The sequence below is a fragment of the Diadema antillarum genome, unplaced genomic scaffold, assembly GCF_040938485.1.
Source record: "Diadema antillarum isolate AM-2024a unplaced genomic scaffold, OU_Dant_1.0 seq00001990_RagTag, whole genome shotgun sequence".
NCBI lineage: Eukaryota > Metazoa > Echinodermata > Echinoidea > Diadematoida > Diadematidae > Diadema > Diadema antillarum.
This window is the reverse complement of record NW_027272646.1, coordinates 197,379-222,692: the sequence shown is the minus strand read 5'-3', so window position 1 is coordinate 222,692 and position 25,314 is coordinate 197,379. Positions and strand designations below refer to the sequence as shown.

The 25,314-nt window shown below is 38.5% G+C and overlaps 1 protein-coding gene across 1 annotated transcript; it reads left to right on the top strand.

The window, feature by feature from the left end:
• Window positions 1-234: 234 nt before the first annotated feature.
• LOC139713508 (ATP-dependent RNA helicase DHX33-like) lies at window positions 235-23,407 on the top strand. Its single transcript, XM_071625235.1, has 22 exons — window positions 235-432; window positions 1,588-1,638; window positions 2,078-2,149; window positions 2,731-2,784; window positions 3,410-3,465; window positions 4,672-4,786; window positions 5,954-6,052; window positions 8,132-8,217; window positions 9,212-9,300; window positions 10,192-10,274; window positions 10,938-11,035; window positions 11,640-11,738; window positions 13,337-13,411; window positions 14,568-14,658; window positions 15,405-15,470; window positions 15,898-15,986; window positions 17,015-17,081; window positions 19,547-19,651; window positions 20,817-20,950; window positions 21,691-21,757; window positions 22,545-22,654; window positions 23,326-23,407. The coding sequence occupies exons 2-22, from the start codon at window positions 1,606-1,608 to the stop codon at window positions 23,405-23,407; spliced, it is 1,770 nt and encodes a 589-aa protein (XP_071481336.1). The 5' UTR covers window positions 235-432; window positions 1,588-1,605.
• The last annotated feature ends 1,907 nt before the right edge of the window (window positions 23,408-25,314 follow it).

Genomic DNA, 25,314 nt, shown 5'->3' with positions numbered 1-25,314 from the left:
GAGACAAAGACATATCTTATTTAAACTGAGTTGCTGGTCATTTTGCAATAAGGCACGAGTTCATTTGTCTTCCTATCTGTGGGGCAGATCTAGTTTGGCCCACACTTCAAATATTTTTGAGTGGAGGCATCAAGCATGGGATCAAAGGAAATAAAGCTGTTGTGACTCCATCAAGATGATCTTTTGAACGTTCTTGCAGAAACTAAGATGAGTGATGGTGAGGGTGAACGGGAAGGGAGCCACACCCCAAAGAAGCAGAAGACATCACATGGCCACACCCAGGGTCAGAGCCAGAGAGGCAATCTCTACCAGCAGCGATGCAGCCTCCCCATCTACCCGGCAAGGGGGAAACTCATCACGGAGATCCGAAAGGCGTCGAGTGTTGTCGTCCTTGGCGAGACGGGAAGCGGGAAGACGACGCAGATTCCTCAGGTACGATGCGACTCTTATCATATATTCATGAATGTATATGATTAGATATTCTTTCTAAATTATTGTAAGTATTGCTGATAGTAATCTTGTACTATCAACATCATATATCAATGATTAAATGTACAATGGTGTATAGATGAATTTAATATAGATATATTTTATTGGTATATTGGTGTTGCTGCTGTTTTCATTCAAGTGTTCCATATCCTACAAGCTTGACTTTTTAGTGGAACACTCCTTTCCATTGTTATGATCAATTCTTCTTTTTTTGTTACCATGACGAAGTGTGCATTGTTTCTTTTTATAGTCTCCACCCAAAGGGTGCCGGAGGCATTATGTTTGTTATACCTTCATTTGTACATATATCCTATATTGTGTTCAATGAACTGTCATTATCAGTTGAATAAAAGTCAAATTGACACATGTACTGCTTTGAATCATGTTTTATTTATATTTTTTTAAACGGAAATAAATAAACTATTGAATTGAAGAAAAAAAATCATGCAGTTACAAGAGACTACTAGACATGAAATATGTCATATTTTAATTTTCTGTGCAAATTACATAATATTGAATTCTTTATTACATTCATTATTCTGATTTTCATCTAAAATTCCACTTAGAATAGACCCCTATATTCAAGATGATGTCATTTGTTGCTACAAATATACTTTCGTTTTGTGTGTATTTTGGTGTTGAAATTTAAATGAAAATGATTGAATTAATCTAGTGAAAGTGGAAGGTTTTACTTCATTATGATTCTTTGCGTGATCAAGTAACATGATGGTTACCTTTATTCTTATTTTGCTCACTAACATCCAGTTACCAGTTAGATGATAAACTCACAGATTTAAAATCTTGTAGAGAAAACATTTGCATATGTACTGATTTTAAATTTTTTTTAGACAATAGCACATCATGCAAAAATGCTATTATCCACACCACAAACAATTCCATGTTTACAATATGTAGTGATATCGTTCTGAATTATTCTACTGTGTTTATGTTTGTATGCATACCATGGAAGTACTTATTTTTATAAAATGTGAATTGTGATTGCTTCTATGAGCAATACCGACTTAGAAATTTTGGAAGGTGAGCATGGAGTCTTGAGCCATTTTATTTTTTTCTTCTCATCAATTGATTTTCTTGCAGTATCTCTCGGAAGCTGGGATGACAAAGTCTGGCATGATCGCAGTAACACAGGTAGATACTTCTAGAGTTTTTCTTTTAGGATGAAGTGACAAAAGAAATGTGTCAGTGTTGATAAACCTGAATCAGAAGAGTGTATGAAGATAAAACTCAGGAGTTTGTCCACCAAATCAAAGTAAGAAGAAATTTTTCCTCGATTGATAGAAGCTTGAGTGGACAAATTGTATGGAAGCAATCACAGTGATTAAGTTTGATGATGAATGGTTTGTGATTTTATTTCATGCAGTTTAATATACAATACACAAAGTCTCAACCTCAGCCCTTATGTATGGACGACAGCACTGGCAGATGATATTTCCATCATTGCTTCCTATGGAGAGAAGAAACTTCCTTGTTTTTTCACATAAAGATATTGAAAGGAAAACTTATTAAAAAGGGTGCATACACTGTATTGTTCACACAAGCGCACTTCTCACCTTTCAACCATATGCAGCCTCGTCGCGTAGCAGCTATTTCAATCTCTACTCGGGTTGCTGAGGAGATGGGATGTGAGCTTGGAAAACAGGTGAGAAATGCAATGATAATTCCCTTTCTTTCAAAGATGGTGTTTGGTACCACTATGGCTTGTGCTGAATTTCTGCCAACACAAACTTTGGCCTTTGCATTGAGGGATTAATGATCTAATTGAATTTCTTGTATCCTTTTTTTTTTTCATTTAACATGCTTAAGGTATCTTTTGGTTGCCTTTCAGGAGGAGGTTGTAGTGATGTGTTTATAGTAAATTTCCACAATGTGAATATAAGTTTAGTGTCGTGTTTTCCCAACTTGATTTAAACAGCTTGTGTGACCCATTTGGCTTGGAAGCTGTACATGATTATTCTGACGTGATTGCTTGGCATTTGAAGAAGAGGTTACTTGGTATTTTCTTTGTGAAACCAATTCTTCTTTTGAGAAAAGTCTTTTATGAGAACACAGAGGTATGCTGATAGCATAAGATTGATATTTTCTTATATGTTTCATCAGTGATCAATCTAAGGCACATCATTGTTCTTTTGGAATGTGAATGCTGGTTTTTGTTTTTTTGATGCCTGTATTTCATTGCAGACATTGCTCTGATCAAAATTGTACTTCATCCGTTTCTCACAGGTTGGATACTGTGTCCGTTTTGATGATACCACTTCGCGGCAGACAAACATCAAGGTACAGTTCCACATATAACTGATTTAAGAGATTTATTCAGAAACAGTTTGCATGAAAAATGTGCAATATCTGTTTTCCATTCGTCTTTATAAAGCAGATGCCATAAATCTCCTTCGTAATTGTTTTGTTTTGTTTTTTCTTTGGCATACTGCTGTAATATTAGGCAAAACAGAAGCGCGCATCTTGATTCGATGATCAGAAGTTTTGCCAGAGCTTTTAATCTTACTCTGTACATTCTTATGTTGCGTGAGGAACAGTAAATGGTTACCATGACCTTCTTGAAAATGATATTCAGCTGAGTTTCCAATTTCAGTGGCCAAGATCTTGATGACTGCAAAATCTTGTGTCCTGTGTACATTCATCCTGAATGCTTATTACTTCAAATAATTTGCATCATATGATAAATTCATCAACTGAGATCAAGTCATGAAGTGTGGTTTGTCAAACAAAATGATTAAAAAAATATCTTAAATGTCATCTTTCTGTCTTTATTATGTGAAGCAAAATTTCGATAAAATGTCCCACAAAGATCTCTGTTGTCTTTGTTGCCGAATAATGATATACAGTCTGTATACTATAGATGTAAAAATATGGATATTAAAGCATTTTACTCCTTGGTTCACAGTATATGACTGATGGTATGCTCCTGAGAGAAGCCATTCTGGATCCAAAACTTTTCAGGTAATACTTTTCTCATTAAAACCTATTGGAATATATGCTTGGTACACAAAAACTCACAAAGGAATTCACAACAGCTTAAAGGGACTGTACAGTACTGGTTGAGGTAGGGATTCATGTTTTGAACATTTCTAAGTGAGATAATGAAAAGCCTCTTATGAAATATGAAAGAGCATGTAATTTTAAGAAGGATTCAACATTTATTTGATGAAAATTGGTTTTCAAATGGCTGAGATATTCCAGAAAGTGCTTATAATAAAAGGCGACATGCTCCAACTTTATTAGGATCTCTTTGTTTCACCGTGTTTTTGAATATCTCAGCCATTTCAAAATCGATTTTCATCGAATAAACTTTTGATACCCCCTAGAACTGCATGCTCTCTGACATCTCATAGAGTGGTTTCTGAATATCTCGCAAAATGTTCAAAGCTAAATCTACACCTCGACCAGAACTGTACACACCCTTTAAATGTGACCTTAGGCTTACAGTGGACACATGGACTTTGATGCTTTTTGCACGATTTTGTGCTCAATTGTGTCATATTTGGCTATGTTTTGTGTTGTCTTTGCATCTGGACCCTTTTGTTTAAAAAGATGAAATCGAACATAAGTCAGACATCAGCCAATCACAATTGAGTATTCAGAGACTTATGTTTGATTTTTTGACTTACGTTTGATATCAACATTTATACAAAAGTGCCCTGGTGAGAGAGAACCCAGCCTGCTGAAAGGACTGTATTTGCAATGATGTTGCTCTGTGATGTTTTGCACTTTTGCTGTCATTACATGTCCTTGTAAAGAGCAATCCAGAAAAGTGCATACCATATCTGTGTTCTCACAGTGTGTTACTCAGTAGGTGTGTAATTCACTTTAATTCTTACAGTGTTTGTACTTTCATATTCATATTGTTGATAAGTTTGATTCTATACTTTCATGTCTTGTATTCCTGTTAACTGTATTATTATTGTTGTATCCTCAATGATTGTATAATTATCTGTGATTGTAGACTTGAACTTAAAAATTTGGTAAAATCAATCATTTATTTATTCATTCATTCATTCATTCATTCATTCATTCATTCATTCATTCATTCATTCATTCTATGCAAACGTGACATGGAATATGTCTAAAAGTGATGCGATGAGACTGAGGCCTACTAAACATGTTTTTAGAATGTGGAATGGCTTTTTGCTATTCATCTGAATACAGGTATAGCATCATAGTCTTAGATGAAGCCCATGAGAGGACTGTTCACACCGATGTTCTCTTTGGCGTAGTCAAGGCGGCCCAGCAGCAGAGAGCACGTGGGAACAGAGCCCTGAAGGTAAGATTGTCGTCAAAAAGTTCAAAGAATTCAGAACACAGCAGCTAGATTGATAGAGGGTGCACGCTTTAGGGGGGACTCTATTACACCAATCCTGCGTAAACTTCATTGGTTATCAGTCGAAAACACATGTCTTTAAGATGCTTGTATGTTATAAAGCTCAGAACAATCTCTCTCCTTACATTACAGAACTTTGTCATCATCACATTCCAACAAGAACTCTTTGATCATCATCACAACATCTTTTGTCAGTCTATCCTGTAAACACACAAACATACTGTAAAACATGATATATTCGCGGCATGAATTTTTCGCGAATTGGAGCCGATGGCCTTTTTTGCGGCATGAAATTTTTGCGAACTGCCACTGGCATTCAATGCATATAGTGTACACAAGAACTTTCGCGCGCATTTTAATTTCGCGAATCTTGGCGCTCGCGAAATTCGCGAAATTAAAATGCACGCGAAAATTCCTCGTTTTACAGTGCATGACATATGTTAACCGATCTTAACGTCATCAGCTCCCACTTTTTGGAATTCATCTCTTTCAATCAGAAGCATATCTTCCTTTGATTCTTTCAAGAAGGCACTGAAAACTTTCCTCTTCAAGCACTGATGACCCTTTGTGTTATGTCATGATTGATTGTGATTGATTGTATAATATGTTATGTCAAGCACATAGAGAATTAATGATAATTACTATGAGGTTTGTAGATAATTATTATTATTATTGAAAATGTCTCATTTTTGTTTGCTGAAGAAAGAAAATCATAATCAGTATGTCTTAGAAACCTTTGTAGAAGAAAGCTATGATAAACCACTTTGTTGCAAATGATTGGTATGCCAGTTGTTTGCATAAACATTACCCTTTAATATATCCTGGAGTGATTTTAACTGAGTTTGATAAAAAATTCCTCAAGCTCTTCATGCATGGCAAGCCAAATCCGAAAAAGAATATGTAAGATCATAGGGTACTCTAATGAGGAAACAATGGAAAATACGACAGTAAATTAAAATTGATTCAAGTTGTGTATTGTGAACCTCAAGAGTAATTTTGCCAATTCATTATGAATTCATGAATGAATGACTAACCGAATGAATAAACAAATTAATAATTGCATGAATTGCCCATACTGAAGTGCCGGTAAAACTATCCTTCCCATTTTAGATTGTGGTGATGTCAGCTACCATGGATGTGGACCATTTCTCCCAGTATTTCAACAGTGCCCCCGTGCTGTACCTTCAGGGTAGGCAACATCCCATAGAGGTATGTTGTTGGTCTAGAGTCAGTACCACCCTGTTTGTGAGTCGGTCTATCCATTTGATTAGTATTGCAGTGTAAGGAAGAGTGTGTTCTGCAAACCATATAAAGCCGTCACACCATTTTCTTTTTGGAGGTCAAAGGTGAGATAGGTATCCAAAATTTCTTGTCTGAAAATTTGCATGTTAGTTATTGTAAAAAAAGACAATGTTTCATTGTTTTGTGTTATGTTTCTAACATCATGGGAAACATCCCTTGGTGCATACCTCCAGGCAGGCTTTTACTGATTAAAAAAACTGCCATGCCGTCAATCCCTCGTTTGAGGCGAGACCCCACTTTAACGAAGCTGATGGGGTGCTATACCCCCCTAACGATTCTTCGTTTGAGAGTTAGGAGTCGAAGTATTTGTCCATTGCAAATTAACTTTCTGCTCAGGCGTGACAAACCTGGAGGCCAAGCCAGGGTTTAATGACTACAGCAGCTGTCGTATTACGTAAGAGCATGATAAGGATATCTGCCTGTGGCAGACCATTCAAAGTGAACTCAATTTTCACTATCCTTTCTAAAGTTTTCAATTTTATATTCTATTGAGAAATTCTATGGTCATCCATTTTACATTTCGAACGAAAAAAATTGACCCGTAAATAACGAAAATACAGGAATAAGAAGGAGAGTTTGCCAGTTTGCCGGTGCTGACAATGTGTAATGCACACGTACACACACGTACACACACACGCACCATGGAGCTACATAGCCCATGCCAAAACCAAAACAATCTCCTCCTCTCGCAGTGCCCCCCCCCACCCCCGTGGTGCTGTGGCGATGACTGATGCTTAGATTAGGCCAGGGTCAAGAAACAGTTGTTTTATATCTTTGGCTTTTAAGTCATTGATTGCCAAGATATACACTGGCATTATTTACAGGGGTGTAGCCTCTTCAAACGAGAGATTTGCGTCATGTATATTCATACTTAACACTGTCTTATGTGCATGTTGAGTGTATGTGACCCTGCATCACAAAACCAACAAAAAGTCGCCAGACATGAATTTTTAGTTCAGGGCACTTTCTGAATGACCAGACTCTAAGCTTTAAAATGATGCATAACTCCTTTCAAATGGACTCTCCTGACCTATCTAAAGATTGGAAAGAAAGCACACAGTCTGGAAAAGTGTGATCTGAGAAAAGAGGCTCTGAAGTACAGGGTCTATTCAAGCGCTTAATCTTTACTAAACCGTGCTAGGTGCGCGATGAATGGGACAAAAAACATGATGTAAACCACCAGAGCAACAACAATGAAGGGATTGTCAGATTAAGCTGAAATTGAGCATGATCTGTTAACACATTCTGTCTGTTATTAATGCCAACTTTCAAAGCAGTAGCATTATTCTGTCAAAAGTTGTTAGAGTTGAAAGTGAAGAGTGTGCAAAGGATTTTCAAGAAATGAAAAGAGGCACCTAAGACATACCTGATCTTACTACTTTATCCAAAAAAGGGTCCAAGAAAAACTGTTGAAAATACACTTTCCCCATTCATTTTATGATCTCAAACTTAGGCATAATATAGATAAAGAATAGTTCTTTTAGAAAATACAAAAAACTTATGAATGACTTGGTTGACCCATTTCACCTTTTTTGAGCCCTCACATAATATCAAGGGGTGCGACTTTTTGTTGGTTTTGTGATGCACGGTCACGTGTATGTGTAATGTGGGGATGAGGAGAAGTTGATGATGGCAAAAGGTTTCTATATGATGTTCTCAATTAAGACAGACTTTTCGGGGGGGGGGGGATGGGTATTGGTTCAGTCTAGTTAAATTCATGCAACCGTTGACACGATGAATTCTTATGACGACGACACAAGGCATACAGCAGCAGACATTTAAAAGATGACTTTGCCATTTTGACTGACTTTGATGGATACTGGACAGCTGTATACTCATTTGATAAGGAGAGATTTGCGTAGATATGGATGGATTTGAACAGATTCATCCCCCTCCCCCAAGATAAAAATTACAAAGTTGGCCGAGAGCGGCTAACGCCAGTACCCTCCAGTAAGGCTTGTTCTTTGTTCGGTCTTCCTTCCACAGTTGATGTATGCCAGCCAGCCCCAGCCTGATTATCTCTTCTCCACTCTTGTCACCCTCTTCCAGTTGCATCAAGAACATCCAGTCAAGTGAGATACACATTCTAGTGCTCTGAGGGGAATCTAATTTGCATACTGTATAACCTGTTATTTCCGCGAGGGTTTAGTTCTCGCGAATTTCGCAAATCACATTTGGACCGCAAATTTAACAACATGCAAAAATATCACCATGCGCTAAGGTAATAGAGCGCTTTAGAAGGCCTCTGTGTCAATTCGCGAAAACAACATCTCGCGAAAATGTGTGACCTCCTCATTCGCAAAAATATATGTACGTGAAAATGACAGTGTATACAGTATTTGATTGCGACCAGTATTACTACTTACCCAACCCCCCCCCCAAAAAAAAAATAATAATAGTGAAATGTATTAATGAAACTTACAATATCTTTCTAAATCATTTTATCCACTATGAATAAAATTCTTCCAGCTTTGTTTGATAAATATTACTTTATAAAAGTAAAAATTCAATCTATCGCTATAAAGGGATTTACCTTACAAGGAAAACCTTAATGGATTAGTAGCCCTCCCAATCACTCACAATATGTGAATGTGTTAGCACCTGTGAATAGGATCTGAATTTATTCAAATTGACAAATTCTTACGTCAAGTTGTTTTTATTGCCACTGATTGCCAGATTAGTTGGTGTGAAGCCAACCCGAGTATGCATGCCCGTGAATTTTGGGTTCCATGACACTTGCTTCTACGACAATTGCTCCCATTAAATATCTGCACGCTAAGCCAAATATAAATTCTACCAATAAATATAAATTCTACCCACAAATATAACCCCAGCCCTAATCCTAATCCTCACGTCAAACTAAATCTCAAGCCCTATCACAACCCTTACCTTAAATGTAAGCCTTTGGAGAAAATAAGACCGGAGCAATTGTCGCAGGAGCAAATGTTATGTCACTGATTTTTGATCCTCGCTACTACTAAAACACTGAATGATAGGTGCTTATTTATGTCAATGAAGGCCAATTAGTCAACCACGATATGAATTATTCTCTCTTTCTGTCTGCAGTGAAGACATACTGATATTTCTTACTGGTCAGGATGAGATAGAGAGCGTGGCAAGGTCCGTCAGAGAAGTGGCCCTGGACTTACCTCAAGGTGAGACTCGACAGTGTATGAATGTGTATGTTTTCTGTACGTAGTGTTTGTGCTGTAAAGGTAGAAATTTTCATGGTGTTGCAATTTTCATGTATTTTGCGCAACCAGAAACAAGCACGAATATAAGAACAGGCAAATAGTTTTACTTCCTGTATATTCCAGCAGTTGATGTCTGGATTTGGCAGATTTAAAAACACATGAAACTCTTCTTACCCGGCTGAGCGCGAAAAATTAGTAGCGCGAAAATATCCATTTTTGCAGGATGTGTATCGATTGGTTGGTTAGTAGTCGGGTGGTTGGTATTGCTTGGTTGGTTGGTCGGTCAGTATTTTGGTCAGGTGCATCTGTCAAGATATCTTTGTAGTAATTTGTCTATAGTATTTTCAACCTGATTTAATTCCTGGTGAATATTTATTTGCTCATCATGTATGTATGTGTTTGTCTAATGATCACAAGCCTTTTTGTTAGTCATATGCATTCCCTTTCTTTTTTTTCTTTTCTTTTTTTTTTGATATGAGAGAGATGTGCTGTATCATTGCATTCAAGGTCTTATTTGATAACCAAGATATTTGGTAATAGTTATTGATTCAAAAGCTGTAGTGTGTGTTACCGGTATTTAATTTTATACTTGGATGTATTATATACAGTCAACAATCCTACAAAAGTCATGCTTTAGTTTTTCACAATTGTGGTTGATTTCTTTTTTTCCTTTGAAATGTCATATTTTGCTTTTATTTCTTCCTCTGTATTTGCTTCTTTCTTCCAGAGCTTATTAATTTGTTCTTGATTAAAAGTGTGCTGTGAATGAGTGAATGAAGCAAAGTTATTCAATCTTATTGGTCTATGGATTGTTTACATATCTTTGTGTATTTTTTGGGTTTGTTTTAATAGATGCTCCAGGCATTGTGCCTATACCAATGTATGCGGCTCTCCCACCTGGACAGCAGCTTAGGGTCTTCCAGCCGGTTCCTTCGGTGAGTTTATGCCTTCCATTGAAACATTATCTACTGTAAACACAATAATATTTGCGGTACATTGATTTGCACAAATTTTGCCACTATCTTCGGTTAGCACGAATCCTTAAACCTGCCAAAATATCCTGCCGAGATATCTATTGTAAACACAGTAATATTTGAAGTACATTAATTTTCTGTGATTTTGCCACTGCCTTTGGCTGGCGCGAATGCCAAAACCTGCCAAAATATCTTCACAATTTTCTTTGCACATTCTAAGCAGGTTGAATGGTGTGCTTCGTCAGCTGATAAATACTTCTACATAGTAGTGTGTTTGTGTGTATGAGTAAGTTTGTGTGTATGTGTCATGGTATTCATGTGTGTGTGTGTGTCTCTATGTTGGTAGCTTTCTACATGTTTGAGTGAATTTGCGCAACTCCTCATAGACCCTGGCTTGCAAGATGTCTTATCATTATGAAATTATTGAGTTTTTGTCACCCTTTATTCTAACTTACAATTTGTACAAGCAAATTGACGACTGCAGCCTATATATCTTAAAAATTGTATAACACACTCTGATTATCTAATTTGGCAAACAAATGGATTTTGCTGCCGGTGTTTCAGAACCAGATTTAGTTGTATTTAAAAAGAAATATTTTCGGCTGTGTCTTTGTCATGATGCAGGGGAAACGGAAAGTCATTCTCGCCACTAACATTGCCGAGACCTCGGTTACGATTCCAGGCATCAAGCACGTCATCGACACGGGACGAGTGAAAGCCAAGTAAGATGATGAAGACATAATCGTTTGGCCTGACTACAGCAAGTGCAGAGCTGACAAATTTCCCTGAAAAGTTACCTCTTCATGTCCAGCAGAGAAAATCATATGAAAACCTCCATTCATCTTCACAAATTACATTTGTGACATACGTCTGCGGATCAAACAATAGTAACAATAGTAATGAAAATCCTGTGAATCCGGAATGAACTGTAAATAATACGTAGAGGGCCAGGATCATTTAAATCAATCTATACAGTATGCTGTGTTCATGTTTGGAATTGCAATAATGTGTAATTTGTGTGGTTCCCATGATTTGGAAAAATGTGCACATTGCATATGTGAATATTGGGGATTTGATACATAGATATCTGTTTGATCACTCTTTGGAACCTCACAAATAATGATGCATAGATGTTGGCAGCACAGCAAGAATGTAGTTGTGTTATTAATTTTTTTTTAAAGAGTTAGTGAAATCTTGAAATATTTGGTAAAATGCTAATAGCTGGCCACCTATTACCAATGTTGCCGTGTAGGTCTAAAAGTTGCCGTCATTTCCTATTGATTTTAATCTGATTTGGTCTTGGTCCACTTTGGTCCCACTCACCAGGAGCTACCAGCCCGGTAGTGGCCTGGACCTCCTGAAGGTGCAGTGGGTCTCACGGGCTCAGGCCTGGCAGAGAACTGGACGAGCCGGGAGGGAGGACAGGTAACAATCCTAGCAGACTACCGAAAACGCCATATATTTAGCGAGTCTTAATTTTTTTGCAAAATCGGACCTCCCGACAATTTTGCGAGTGATTAAATTAGTGATTGTGGAGCATAGCAGTGAACAGAGAATGTATGCTTGCAAATGGCTTTAATGTCAACACAGGAGTTATGATTTTGCATGATGTTGAATTCACAAACAATACCTGACTTGCAAAATTTGTGAAAATAAAAACCTCGCAAAATATATGGCATTAACAGTACTTAGTACTGTAATACAGTTAACACACACACACACACACACACCAAAGAAAAAGAAAAAAAAGAAGAAAACAGCCCTCCTGTGCAGTGCATTGTGGGAGATTTCTAACAGCTTTTTAAGTTATTTCAAAGGTTGAATCCAGTCCATGTTCAAAGCAACTGTTATAAATGGAAGTACAATGTATAAAGTCATTCGTACAAAGTGTTAATAATTCCACAGAAACAAAAGGAATAGGAAATTGATGGAGTTTGAAAGATTAATGTGTGTTCAAAGGACAGTGTTTTTGGTCACAGCCAAAATGTTTATTTGTACAATTACTGCTTCATCACTGTATATTTTGTATATTTAGAATTAAAATTAAAAGTCTCACAAAGATGTAATGATATTGGTAAAGATGTTTGTATGAGATCAGAGGGTTAGGGTGCTAGGGTTATGTTTGTGGGTATAGAATATAAGTTTATGCTTAGCGTGCAGATATTTCATGTTGCAGGGGCAAATGTCGTGGAACCCTGTATGATAGACAGTGATTCCCAGAGTCTCTTTTTGAAACCTTTATCAATGTGTGACCCGCTACAACAAAAGGATCTGAAAGTCGGGGGAGGTCAATTTTCTGAAAATGACATGACTTTATTCCCTTACTTTTCCACTTTCCTTCCATATATAACACGACTCATAAAAGTACTCGCTTGTGGAGATATTGATGATTTTATTAGAGCATGTCGAGTGGTTTGGTAAATCAGCGTTTTGAGAAAACCGTCTTCAAAGTTTTCCTTCCAATGCAATCGTGATCAAGGGGAGGCAAGACAGTTGCCACCTCTTGACAATAGAAGGTATGCTCCTAGCAACCTCCGCAATGTTTATTCAAGCTTAGCGCCAGCGGTCTACGCACGACCAATCAGTACAAACCAGGTGCCACACTCTCATCCATAAGATCACTCCCTTGTTTGCTAAGGGTGGAGTCTATCTGCAGCACTACTAAATCCAAATCTTCGGACATGTTTCTGTTCCGCTGAAAGTCGGAAAATCATGGCCCAGAAAAAGGCTGATTTCTTGCCTTTCCTTTGATCATTTAGCTTCGAAATTTTGACAGATGATAGATGAAACATTAGACTACAAAATTACGCCAAAAATAGAAATCCTATTTTGATGATCTGATTTCAAACTTGGTTTTCTCAGCTCAGCCGTCAGCGACTTTCGGATCTTTTTGTTGTGGCGGATCACATATACACTTTTGTAACCATAGTTGTGAGTGTCACTGATGAATATCTGGTGAGGAAATGTCACAAAAAGGACCAAATTCCAGGAAAGCCTACATGTACCTCTTTGTTTTGTTTCAGTGGCACATGTTGGAGGTTGTACACAGAAGACGAGTTTACAAAACTTGATGCCAACACTGTCCCAGAGATACAGAGGTGAGCTGCCATTATGATTAGAAATGCATTTATTTATGATATTACTTACCATACCTCTAGATATTTCTCTGTAATGATTTATCTGAAGTATAATCATAGTGCATGTCAACTTCTCTCTCTGTAGATTAAGAAAAAAAGAGAAGTGTCGAGAAATTAACACCATCTAAGTTTATTCATTTAACCCTATTCTAACTGGGCTATTTGAGACCAAGTTTTTACGGGGGGTCAACCCCCCCTTCAGATCTCGGCCACCGATCGCGCGATCGCCGCAAAATTTTGCCTGTACATAGAGCCGGATGTCAACTACAAGATTATATGGTCATACATTAAAAAAAATTTGATTTTATATTTTTTTATAAATTAATTATGCAAATTTACGCATGAAATCATACTTTCACCTATAACTCCATTACAAAGATTGAAGGATTGCTAAATTTTTGTGTCAGAGTTCCTCAAGACATATCAAACAATTTTCTTACAAAAAAATAGCGCAATCAAAATCAGTTTCTTTTGTTTTGTATTGTTTTGTTAATTTCTTATGTATTTTGTTGTTTTTTCGACCTTTTGTTTTTTATTGGTTTTTTGCCAACATTTGTTGCAGGCACTTTTCCAAGCTGATCTACATTAGAATTGATTAATTTCAATGGTTGAAAATTGAAATAATCTAATTTATATCAATTAAACAAAAGAACACAATTTGCATTGGATTTGCACACAAAATCATGAATTTGAGCTGTTTTGGGGTTGACATGCATATGCAAAGCATTGCGTAACTTCAGAACGGTGTACCCGGACGTTGCAAATTTGGTCTCAAAATGTGCGGGAGACTTCAATGAAAAAAGTCATGAAACGCTGCGGCAAAACCTTTGCGCGCTGCGGAATCGTGGCGCGAAATGTTGAGGGGGGGGGGATCAATTTGACCCCCCCCCCCCCCCCCCCCCCCCCCCCCCAGTTAGAATAGGGTAAAGCTGTGTGCAGTGATGAGTAGATTCATAGCCATAATGAAGATGCAGTGAAGAATCATGGTATGTGAATATAAGTGATTTTTCTTTCACCCCACAAGATATTTAATACTACTGATGACAAATTTTGCTACTCTAGATGAGACGACCAACTGAGGCTAAGTGCAAGTCGCCCATGTTTGTTTTTGTTTCAGATGTAACGTTGCCAGCGTGGTGCTCCAGCTACTTGCTATGAACATTAAGAATATCTTGACCTTTGACTTCATGGACTCTCCCCCACGAGAAGTAAGTTACTGAAGGTGTAAGTGCACCCTAAGGCTGACACTACATTTTGTTGACGTTCTACCAGAGAAATTTGTTCAATTTGTTCAATTTGTGTTGCCCTTTTTTGTGGGCAATGAAATTTGTGTAGATGAAAAATAAGGAAGTGATACCAAAATAGACAAATTGTTTGTACCAAGACTCTGTTTGTGTGATTGATAAAAAATTTCTTTCAATTTTACATTATGTAGTAGAAAAACCAACTTGGTTGTGCATGTGTGTGTGTCTGTACTTGCCAGCAAAGAATTGGGGCAGTATTTTGTTAGATATGTCTCTATTTTGTATTTCTACGGTTATTTTGTTTTTTTATGCCTCCGCCACAAAGTGTCGCCGGAGGCATTATGTTTTCTTTTTCTTTTTTTTGTCAGAGGTGTTGATTTTTTTTCTCCTTTTGTTGTTACATCTAAAAGTCTGAAACATTTCATTCTGGTGTGTACTGTGAGATGTATGGTGATTATGCCATTGCTTAGGTTCAAACTGTTTTCTTTTTCTCAAGCGTGTACGACATCATCCACTTGGTGTGTGTGTGTGTGTGGGGGGGGGGGGATAACTAAGGGAGGGTCCTGTTTGTTTTCCTGTATTCCATAATTTCGTGAAAGGTTTTTTTTTATGCATGCCTTTGTTTCTCTTCTTGAAATTACTATTCTAACAATGTTTTTATTATGAATTAAAGGATTCCGTCTCTCTTATTTATCTATTTTTTCATCTAGTCTCTGGAAGCAGCCATCAAACAGCTGGAGCTGCTGGGAGCGGTCAGCAGAGAGAAACACCTAAAGGTCAGACTGGCCACTTGCAATCCAACCACAATAACCTCACCTCTCAGTGACCAGTCACAATTACTGTCAATTCTGGAAAGTTTTGTTTAACACCGCCATTGAATTTTGTTTGATTTGCTAATGATGAAATAATAAAGAATGGAATATACACAAGAATACTCTTTAGAATCTAAGAATCCACTGTCTGTCAGTAATAACAAAATCATGTTTCTACAATGCAAGTCTAAATAAGGCCGGTGAAGAAAATATTATTTGATGTACCATTTTAGGTTTCACTCTGCATTTTTTCATTTCTTTATGTATTTGCTTTTGTATTTGCTGTTGTTGTTGTTGTTTTTTTTTCAGAGATGTTTGTTTGTTCTGCTATGGAAAGCCCATTGAATACTGTGAATTATGTTGTCATTTCTTTGTGTCAACAAATTTGCAGTTGACCAGCGCGGGTCGTGAGATGTCGATGTACCCTCTTGACCCGCTGATGTCAAAGGTCATCATAAGTGCAAGGGACTATGGATGTCTGTAAGTTTGGTATTCGTTCTTGCATTCATATGTGGACATAGGGTCAAAGGTCATGCATTGTGAATAAGCACACAGGCTAAAAACCTCCCACCCTTCCTCCCCCAAACAGCAAAGTAGCCTTCATATTACTAAAGGGTTTTGAAGTGAAGATGTGTTACAGAAACTTTTGTAATGCACTGAGCATTGAACTGCTCATGGCGTATATTGTGCAAATTTTGGTTTGTAGGGCAATTTCTCGACTGGTTCAATTCACAATTAAAAGCCCCAGGAAATTTGAAACTTAGGGTAATCCCTTTCAGTATACATATGACATACTTTCTAATGATATTCATGTACATGGTGTACAATCCATTTGTTGTTTTGGAGGCAGTACTTTGGTGTGTTAGTTTCACCCAATATCGGTTGTTTTGTGAAATTTGCAACAACAAAAAAAGTAAACTGCATGAATATATGATGTATCTACAAAATAATTTGCAGAAATCTGTCATGTCCTGTCTATCAGTTCAGGGTAAGGAACTTTCTAAGTTCTGAAAACACAAATTTCACCCATTTTGTCACTATTCTTTCTTCCAAAGTACAATGTACATCAAAACTTGACCAAATAAGGATTAATTCTAAGATGTAATTTAGTTTTCATCACTATATTAAGTCAGAAGAGTCATTGCGTCCATCCATCAAAGAACAAGCCAGACAGATGTCTCAAAGACATTCTATACAATTCTTAATGACATATTTCACAGTATCAATAACCCTGGAAGTAGAATTGCTGATGTTACATTGGTGGCCATGCAACCTCTTATTTATCCACAATGGAGAATTTACCAATGAATGCCATTTTGATGTGAAGCATCAACACAAATATGAATGATGATAAGTTATCAAAACTTACAGTGCTGTCAGACGGGTGTAAATGTTGAAATGTTTTAGATGTCAGTAATTCATGAACATTCTTCTTTTCATTCAGTGTTCTTTTTGTTGCCAATTTGAAGATGACAGTTGTTTTTTTTGTCCTTTTGTTCGTTATGTAGAGAAGAGATCCTGACGATAGTTTCTGTGCTGTCTGTGGAGTCCATTCTGCACAGTCCCATGTACAAGGTACGCCCTTTACGACGCCCTGACAAATAAATTCCTCTTTGCACTACTCTGTCTTAACTGTAGCTCTTCTGTGCCCATTACTGTATACACAATATATTTTTATGCCTCCGCCACGAAGTGGTGCCGGAGGCATTATGTTTTCGGGTTGTCCGTCCGTCCGTCCGTCCTTCCGTCCGTCCGTCCGTCCGTCCGTCCGTCCTTCCGTCCGTCCGTCCTTCCGTCCGTCCGTAATGAATTTTGTGGACAGGGTAACTACCAAAACCTTTTGAGGTATCCTAATGAAACTTGGCATGTATGTGTATTAGGGGGTGAAGTTGTGTCTATCAACTTTTGGGTGCACATGCTCAAGGTCAAAGGTCAAAAGGTCAAGGTCAAATGCTTAAAATTTTACTATTTCCCCCATATCTATGCAATGCCTGAAGATATTTTCTTGAAACTTAGTGTATACATGTACTACCTAATTAAGATTCTCTGGTGAAAGTTTGGGGTCATGAGGTCAAAAGGTCAAAGGTCAAAAGGTCAAGTAAAATGTTAAAATATCACTTTTTTCTCTGTATCTTGGAAATTGTTCGAGGTATCTTCATGGAACATAGTGTATATGCATCTACTGACTGGCAGTGGTTATCTAGGGAACTTAGGGTTCATGGGGTCAAAGGTCAGGGGTCAAAGGTCACGGGCAATACTTCAAAATCTTACTATTTTCCTTATATTTGCAATGCCAGCAGGATATTTTTTTTTTTAAACTTGATGTATGCATGTCTAACTCAATAGAGATTCTCTGGGATTTTTTTTTTTTTTTGCCAAGAAGGTCAAAGATCAAGTGAAAGTGCTGAACTTACTTTTTTCTCCATATCTCGGAAGTGGCTCAAGTTATCTTGAAACTTAGTACATGCTGAATTTATGTATGCTTTGCCTGACAGTGCTTCTCTTATAATAAATAAATCAAAGGCCAGATGAAAATGATAACAATTTACTGTTCAATACAGAAATTGCGCTTTTTCTCCATACCTTGAAAATTACTCAGTGCATAAACTTATGAAATGGTCAAAGTCAAGTTAAAGTTCTTAAATCCCCAAATACATGATCTCCTATTCCTCCAATTAAACATAGGTCAAGGAAGGTAAACATTCAATACATTTGTGACAAACATGTCATTTTAATATTTTGCCAATTTTGTGAAAATGTAATCACACATTGTCCACATGTACTGTAGACCTATTAGGAGAATCATGCATTATGGCGGAGGCATACCAGTCGCCATAGCGACATTTCTAGTTTGAATTAGTAACAAATAACCACATTAACCCATTGAGGACGAACTGATTTTTCTACAACACGCATTTCCCATAGACACTTGCCCGAGTATACTCGGGACTCGTCCTCAACGGGTTAATGAGGCGCAAATACTGAGACAACGCTAATTAGGCAAAAATGATGCTCTGAACATGCATGAAACAGCTGTTTCCATTGTCCAACCCGGTAGGCTGCATTTTCTTGGCATTCACAACACAGATCTAAAGCCCAATTGAGGGCATGACAAAGAAGTATTTTCACTTTATGAGCAAAAAAAAAACAAAAAAAATGCTATTTCCCATCTTGGAGACTATACACTGGACAACTGATTTATGGGAGGCACTAATTATGATCGCCTCGCAAAAATACAAGTACCTTAAAATATACAGCAATGATTTAGTCTCCCCTTGCCCAAACTAAACCCTGCATGCGTCCAGACACTGAGCTGTAACTTGCTGTAGTTTTGTTATCAGCATTCTGAGAATTCTTCTTAACTTGACTTGATTGCAAGTTAGCCAGTCCACTCAGACATACCAATCTAATGTGCCTCAGTCCAACAGAAAGGCCATGGAGACACAAAGGGGATTAAGAGGGGATTAAGTAATCACCAGTCATTGACAATTTCTAGACATCTCTGCCAGTTAGCATTAAACAAAACCTGCTCCAGTGGATGTGCCAATCAGCTAATAAATCAGCTTTGTCTTTTCGTGTAATTGCCATTTTAAAAATTTGTGTGTGTGAATAAGATTTCATAGAGAAAAACAGCAAAACTTTCTTGAAATGTGTTGACAGTGTGATTAATGCAAAACCTTGTGATAAAGAAAGGGCAGGGATACTTACATTCACCACCATACTGGTAATACCTTTACTACTTGTTTACTGAAGATGAATTATCATGATTTTTAACTGGCGAGTTCTAAAGTTTAAAGGTAACGTTATCTTGGCTTTGCATGAGTAGGGTAAGTATCAGTATTCAAAATATTTGAATTATTTGTTTAGCGTAGCACTTGCAGGCAAACATTTTCAAAGATTTGTAGTGATCCTTTTCCCAACAGTTAATTTCTTTTCTTGTTTTTCATCCTGATGAGAATTACTCAGAGATGCTTTGTGTCAACAGCAGATTTGTGCAAGCATTAACTTTGGTTAGTTTGTTTGTTCTTCTTTTGATGTAGAGAGAGCAGGCCGTGGCGGCGTGGAAGAAATTCTTCTGTAGCGAGGGTGATCATGTGACTCTCCTGACGGTGTATCGGGCGTTCAAGGCAGTCAAGAACAAGAAGGTGCATATTGCAAGTAGAAGCTACATTTCTTGAAAGAAAAAATACCACAGACACAACATGTATTGTTTGTAATATTTGCTAAATGCCAAATTTTGATGAGGAAGCTTGTTAAGGATGTTGGATCATCAGCTGTGATGTGGTTAGCAGTATCATACCATCGACCATGGTATACGGGGGAACTCTGTTACAATAAGGTTTGATAGGGTGAGATATAATTTGTGACCGGCCACAACAAAAGGATCCTAAAGTCGCTGACAGGTGAGCCGAGAAAATCAAGTTTGAAGTCAGATCATCAAAATCTGTCAAAACATTCGGATTTCTGTTTTTGACATAATTTTGTAGTCTAATATATCTTCTATCATCGACCGAAATTTCGAAGATAAATGATCAACAGAAAGGCAAGAAAAAAGCGTTTTTCTGGGCCATGATTTTCCGACTTTCAACAGAACAGAAACGTGTCCGAAGATTTGGATTTAGCGCCGCAGCCAGACTCCGCCCCTAGCAACGAGGGAGTGATCTTATTGGCCAGTGCGTGGCATCCTGGTTACTGATTGGTCGTGCGTAGACCGCTGGTGCTAAGCTTGAATGAATATCGCGGAGGTTGCTTGGAGTGTACCTTCTATTGTCAAATGGTGAAAACTGTCTTGCTTCCCCTTGATCCTGATAGCGTCGGAAGGAAAACTTTGAAGGCGGTTTTCTCGAAACGCTGATTTCCTAAACCACTCGACATGCGCTAATAAAATCATCGATATCTCCGCAACCGAGTACTTTCATGAGCCATGTTATACATGACATTAAAGTGTAAGAGTAAGGGAATAATGGCATGTCATTTTCAGAAAACTGTTCTCCCCCGACTTTCGGATCCTTTTGTTGCAGCGGGTCACACACCTGATATAATGAGGAAATTTCATTAGACTCAAGCAGCTTGTTATCATAAGCTTGCCCTGTACTCTGATATAATTTTGAATGAGTTACTGGTCATAGAGTTGTGTTGAACTGAATTTTGTAATAAATTGGGTAGCCAATCACCAATGTCTGTAATTCATCTGATCCTGTAAATACTCCCATGTGAATGTGATAGAAAACCATGCTGTCTAAACAAGTTATGAAGTTGACATGTAGGGGTTCTGATCTCTGTTTGGTTTTGTCCCTGTCTATCTAAAAGGACTGGTGTCGGGAGAACTTCATCAACCACCGTAACTTGAAGCATGCGGCCGAGGTGCGCAAGCAGCTGCGAGACCTGTGCTTAAAGGTGAACCTGCCGCTGGAGTCATGCGGCCACAACTTCACCTCCATCAGGTTTGCTATTAACCCACTGCTTCCCGTAGTGATTAAATCCCCATGTATTATTACACAAGAGCAAATGTTGGTTGTCATAATTTAAGGGTTAAAGACTGGTTAACACGAACAAGTGGTTCTCACCTTGACACATATAATTACAATAATTACATTGGTATAGCACTCTTATGGACTATTTAGTTGTTAGGTAACATGTAGATCCCATATATGTGCAAGGAAAGAGGATCTTTAAAGAGTAAGATCGGACAAAGTTTGAGATATTTTATTACAATGAAGGTACTGGAAATTATAGGACTTTGCTGTCAGATTTGTCTCTTCATTTTCATGTAAGAATGATTCACCTGTAGCATTTAGAAGATCAATGACAAATTGTCTTCAATCTCCCTAGTTTTTAGACTCTTATGCCACGGCTGGACGAGAAAGCATACTACCAATTAATGATGTATCTCTGTCAGTCAGGTTGAAAGCAACTATCAATACTCTCCCCCACCTCTCTCCCTCAAAAAAACAACGACAAAACAAACAGAGGGAGAGAAAGAGGGGATTTAGCATCCCCAGAATTAGCTGAAGGTCCTGTGTATTTTATCACATCTGTAAGTTGAAAGAAGGTCATGGTTTGTATGTCGAAGTCCTAGCATGAATTACTAGCATGATGTAACATTAGACAAGTGTTGTCATAGACAGAAAATAATTTGTGTGTATTCTTTGTGTTATGCTGTTGTTGTTTTTTTTTTTTTCAGGAAATGCTTAACTCAAGGACTGTTCATGAACTCAGCTGAGCTCCAGTCTGATGGGACATATCTCACTGTAAGTGATGTTTATTACTTGTAGCAAAAAAGAAAAGCTGCTGAAAAGTGCTTATCCAAAAGTGGCGAGCCAATGGAGTAAAATGGAGTCAAAAGGGGCCTGAGCTTTCGATCCTAGCAGAACCTTCGTCAGAGGCAAAATGACAAACAGGCAGGGAAAGCAGTCACATAAGGACTACACACAACAGTCAGGGGAGGGCTAGGGACACAGAACAAAGAAAACAAAAGGGTTGGGTTGGACAGTAAAGGACCAAGGAGCCCAACAAGTAGTGAAGGGGATTAAGCAGGAAGGTGGACAAACAAAGAGCAGAGGAGGGTCAGTGATGACCCCCAGGATCAAGAGGGCAACCTGTGAAGGATAAGGATGAATAGGGAGGCATCAAACAAAATAAGCAACAACAGAGAGATAAAGAGTGGGGAAAGAGTGAAATAGCAACAACATATTCAAGTGAAGGGGTGGGGGGGGGGGGGGGAGGGACTGCAAGCAGCAAGCCCTAACCTGGTGTACCAAGATGAACTTAATGAAAGTGAGAGTCAACCAACAGATGCAAGTTACAAAATGTTGGTGTTTATTACCTTACATAAACTCCTTACGCACACATCTAAAAATGGGACAGAATCAAGTTTACTCAATGCTATTGTTTAACATGTCGCCTCTGCTTTTCTTGATTCCTACACAACCATTTCATAATTTGTATTTTATATCTAAGTATGTGTTGCCAAAAATTGATTTGCTTTGACCAACAAGTCGGTTGAAAATCGCATGTCTCTCTTTTCTTTCCGCTCAGTTGGATCGCAAGCAGGTGGTTGCCATTCACCCCTCCTCCTGCCTGTTCCAGAGCAAGCCATCCTACCTCCTCTACAGTGAACTGGTCCACACAACAAAGTGCTACATGAGGTAAAGGACTGATCCACTGTCAGGTTTAGGGGGATTTTCACTGGGAGTCAGTCATACAGCCATCCCACTTTTCATGGTGTCACAATTGGTTTGAGTAATAACACAAAGAATATGTATCCAACTTGTCCCAATCAATGTTTTAGGGCGAGGACCTAAGATTGTTAACAAGCAAGTGCCCAATCAGTTGACTTGCTTAATATTGATTTTGGTTGCCATGGGTATGCGGGTTTGTAGCCCCCTGCATATGCCTCACCAACATTGGGAATGATAGGATCTTTCCAGTATATAGTTACATATCTCATTACATATTATCTAGTTATATACGTATCTCGTTTATCAAAATTGAATTTCTTAGGCCATTTTCTTATGGAGTAGTCATCTCTTTTCCATTTGTGTTTCTATTTGCAAAGAGTCTGAAATTAAACTTTGTTTGAAATGGGTGGTGGTGGTGGTGGGGGGGGGGGGAGGGGGAGGGGAGGATATAGCACTTATCAACCCGTTCCTTGCGGGAACCTCGTATAGAGAGAATTGCAAGAGAAACAGGTTAAGCATGTAAATGATCTTGCAAAATATGTCAAGCAATTTGGTGTTGGTTGCAAATTCAGTGATTATGGGGCAGTCGATCTCATGGTTTAATGGATTGCTTCTTCTAAACTCTGTTATCATTGCAGGAACGTCTGCGTGGTGGACGCTGAGTGGCTTTACGAAACAGCGCCCTCGTTCTTCAGGCAGCGATGTGGAAAGAAGAGGTGACGACAGCCCCCAGGGATGAGCGAATCTTTGCAGTTTACTGAAGATCAATGCACTTTCCATGGAAAGATTACATATCGCGGAATTTCACAAAGAAGAACTTTGAAACCTGAACAGTGATTATCGCCACAACTGTGCAAGAAATTGCAATTCAGCGGACGTTTGGATCTGTCTTTATTTTTGTAGAGGGAAAAGTGGTCGTATTTGCCAAACTTTATATTATGTATTTTTATACTCGTGCTTATGTATTGTCCACAATGTCCAGAAATTAAAAAAAAAAATGGGATGGCCTCTATCTTTCCTAGGAGTAACTTCATGTTATCCACCGATATTCCCATCTCGTAATTGTACAAAAGAATGTGTGTGAAAGCGGTTTTGACAGTCACTTCTTGTTGCGTTGACGTTTTTTGTGGTGCCAAGATGGAATTTGGCATACTTTGTCCACCTCGTACATGTCGGAGTAATATAGACCAGTCCACAATCGTTCAATCTTTTTGCATATCTGTGCAACAAAGGTAATTCCTGTCAAGAGCATAGCATTCCCTTGCTGTTTTTGATCGTAGTCGCAGGGCTGCTGATAGGGAGCTTTAGATCAACTATGCGAACATGATGAGCGGAAAGAAAAAAGCCGTTCTGTACATGCACAAGACTGCTTATCAAAATGATCTCGTGTTGTCCGAGTTTTCATGATGGTTCTAGGCCATTTTAGCATCCGCTCATTTTCACAATGCAGAGAGCTACTTGATACCATTATGACGTTAGGTAGCTGTTTTGATCAGGAGAAATTTCACACGCAAAGAACAACAGATGGGACGTTGTTTTACTTTTTTTATAGGCTACATGTATGTCTTTGCAAAATCTAAGGCTACTTTGCAACACCAAGCAGGGAGAGAGAAGAGTTTGGTTCTGCGTTTTCACTTTCGCTGTGGTCTTACGGGCATCTGAGTTTCCGTGTATTATTAATTCATTCCACTACTTCTTTACACGATAGCGTGGTTGAACCCAATAACGGTGCACCATGCTTTCCCAGTGACACTGATTTTTGTTTTTTTCAAAAGTAATCCAATAGCAGTAGTCTGCTGTCATCTTTGTTTTCCAGCTTTTTCCAATGATTAAAAAAAAAAAAATTCAATTATTGATTTATTCTTGTAAAATCCAATTATTGATTTGCTTGATATGATGCCACACTGGCCGTAGTGCGCTGAGTTTCCCTCTGTAGGCCACCAGTAGTGGGGGATTAGGCGGGGCGGTTTCGCCTGCAAGTGCATGTGATTTGCCCTTTGGTGGTAATGAGCTCTGTGCAGAGTTGCTACTCTCCAACGGATTTACCTTCGCCGAGAGGTTTGGAGTTGTGTTTTCTGTATTTTCATGTTTTTCCTTCGACTTTGCCTTCATCGAGACCGGAGAGCTTATTGTTCGGCTTTAACTTTGCCGAATCTTTCTGATGACGCGTGCGATGTCTCGTGGTCTCCAATCATGTACTGCCTGATTTGGGGTTGCGCAACAACTCACATCCGGTTGTCATGGTGCTGTGCATGGGTGTTCACTGTCTCCATGGCTTTGCATCCTCGGGGGCGGATCCAGGAATTCTCTAAAGGGGGGGGGGGGGGGGGGGGGGGGGGGCGTGACTAGTATTTCTGGTGCTACTTCCGGGTTTCATTTCATTTTTTTTTCTTTTTATTTCTTTTGTTTTAAATGAAAAATAAAGGGGGGGGGAGCGTGCGCCGGTTGCGCCCCCCTCTGGATCCACCACTGATCCTGCAGAGATGAGCTGTGCCGAAAGGGCGGTGTCTGCTGCCGATGAAGGTGCTGCTCCAATGGTGGGAGCTCTATGAGGTGACATGGGAGGGGTTTCGAAAGAGTTGTTGCAGTCCAGTTGCTTGTGGCCTGGCTGTGTATATCCCCGACAG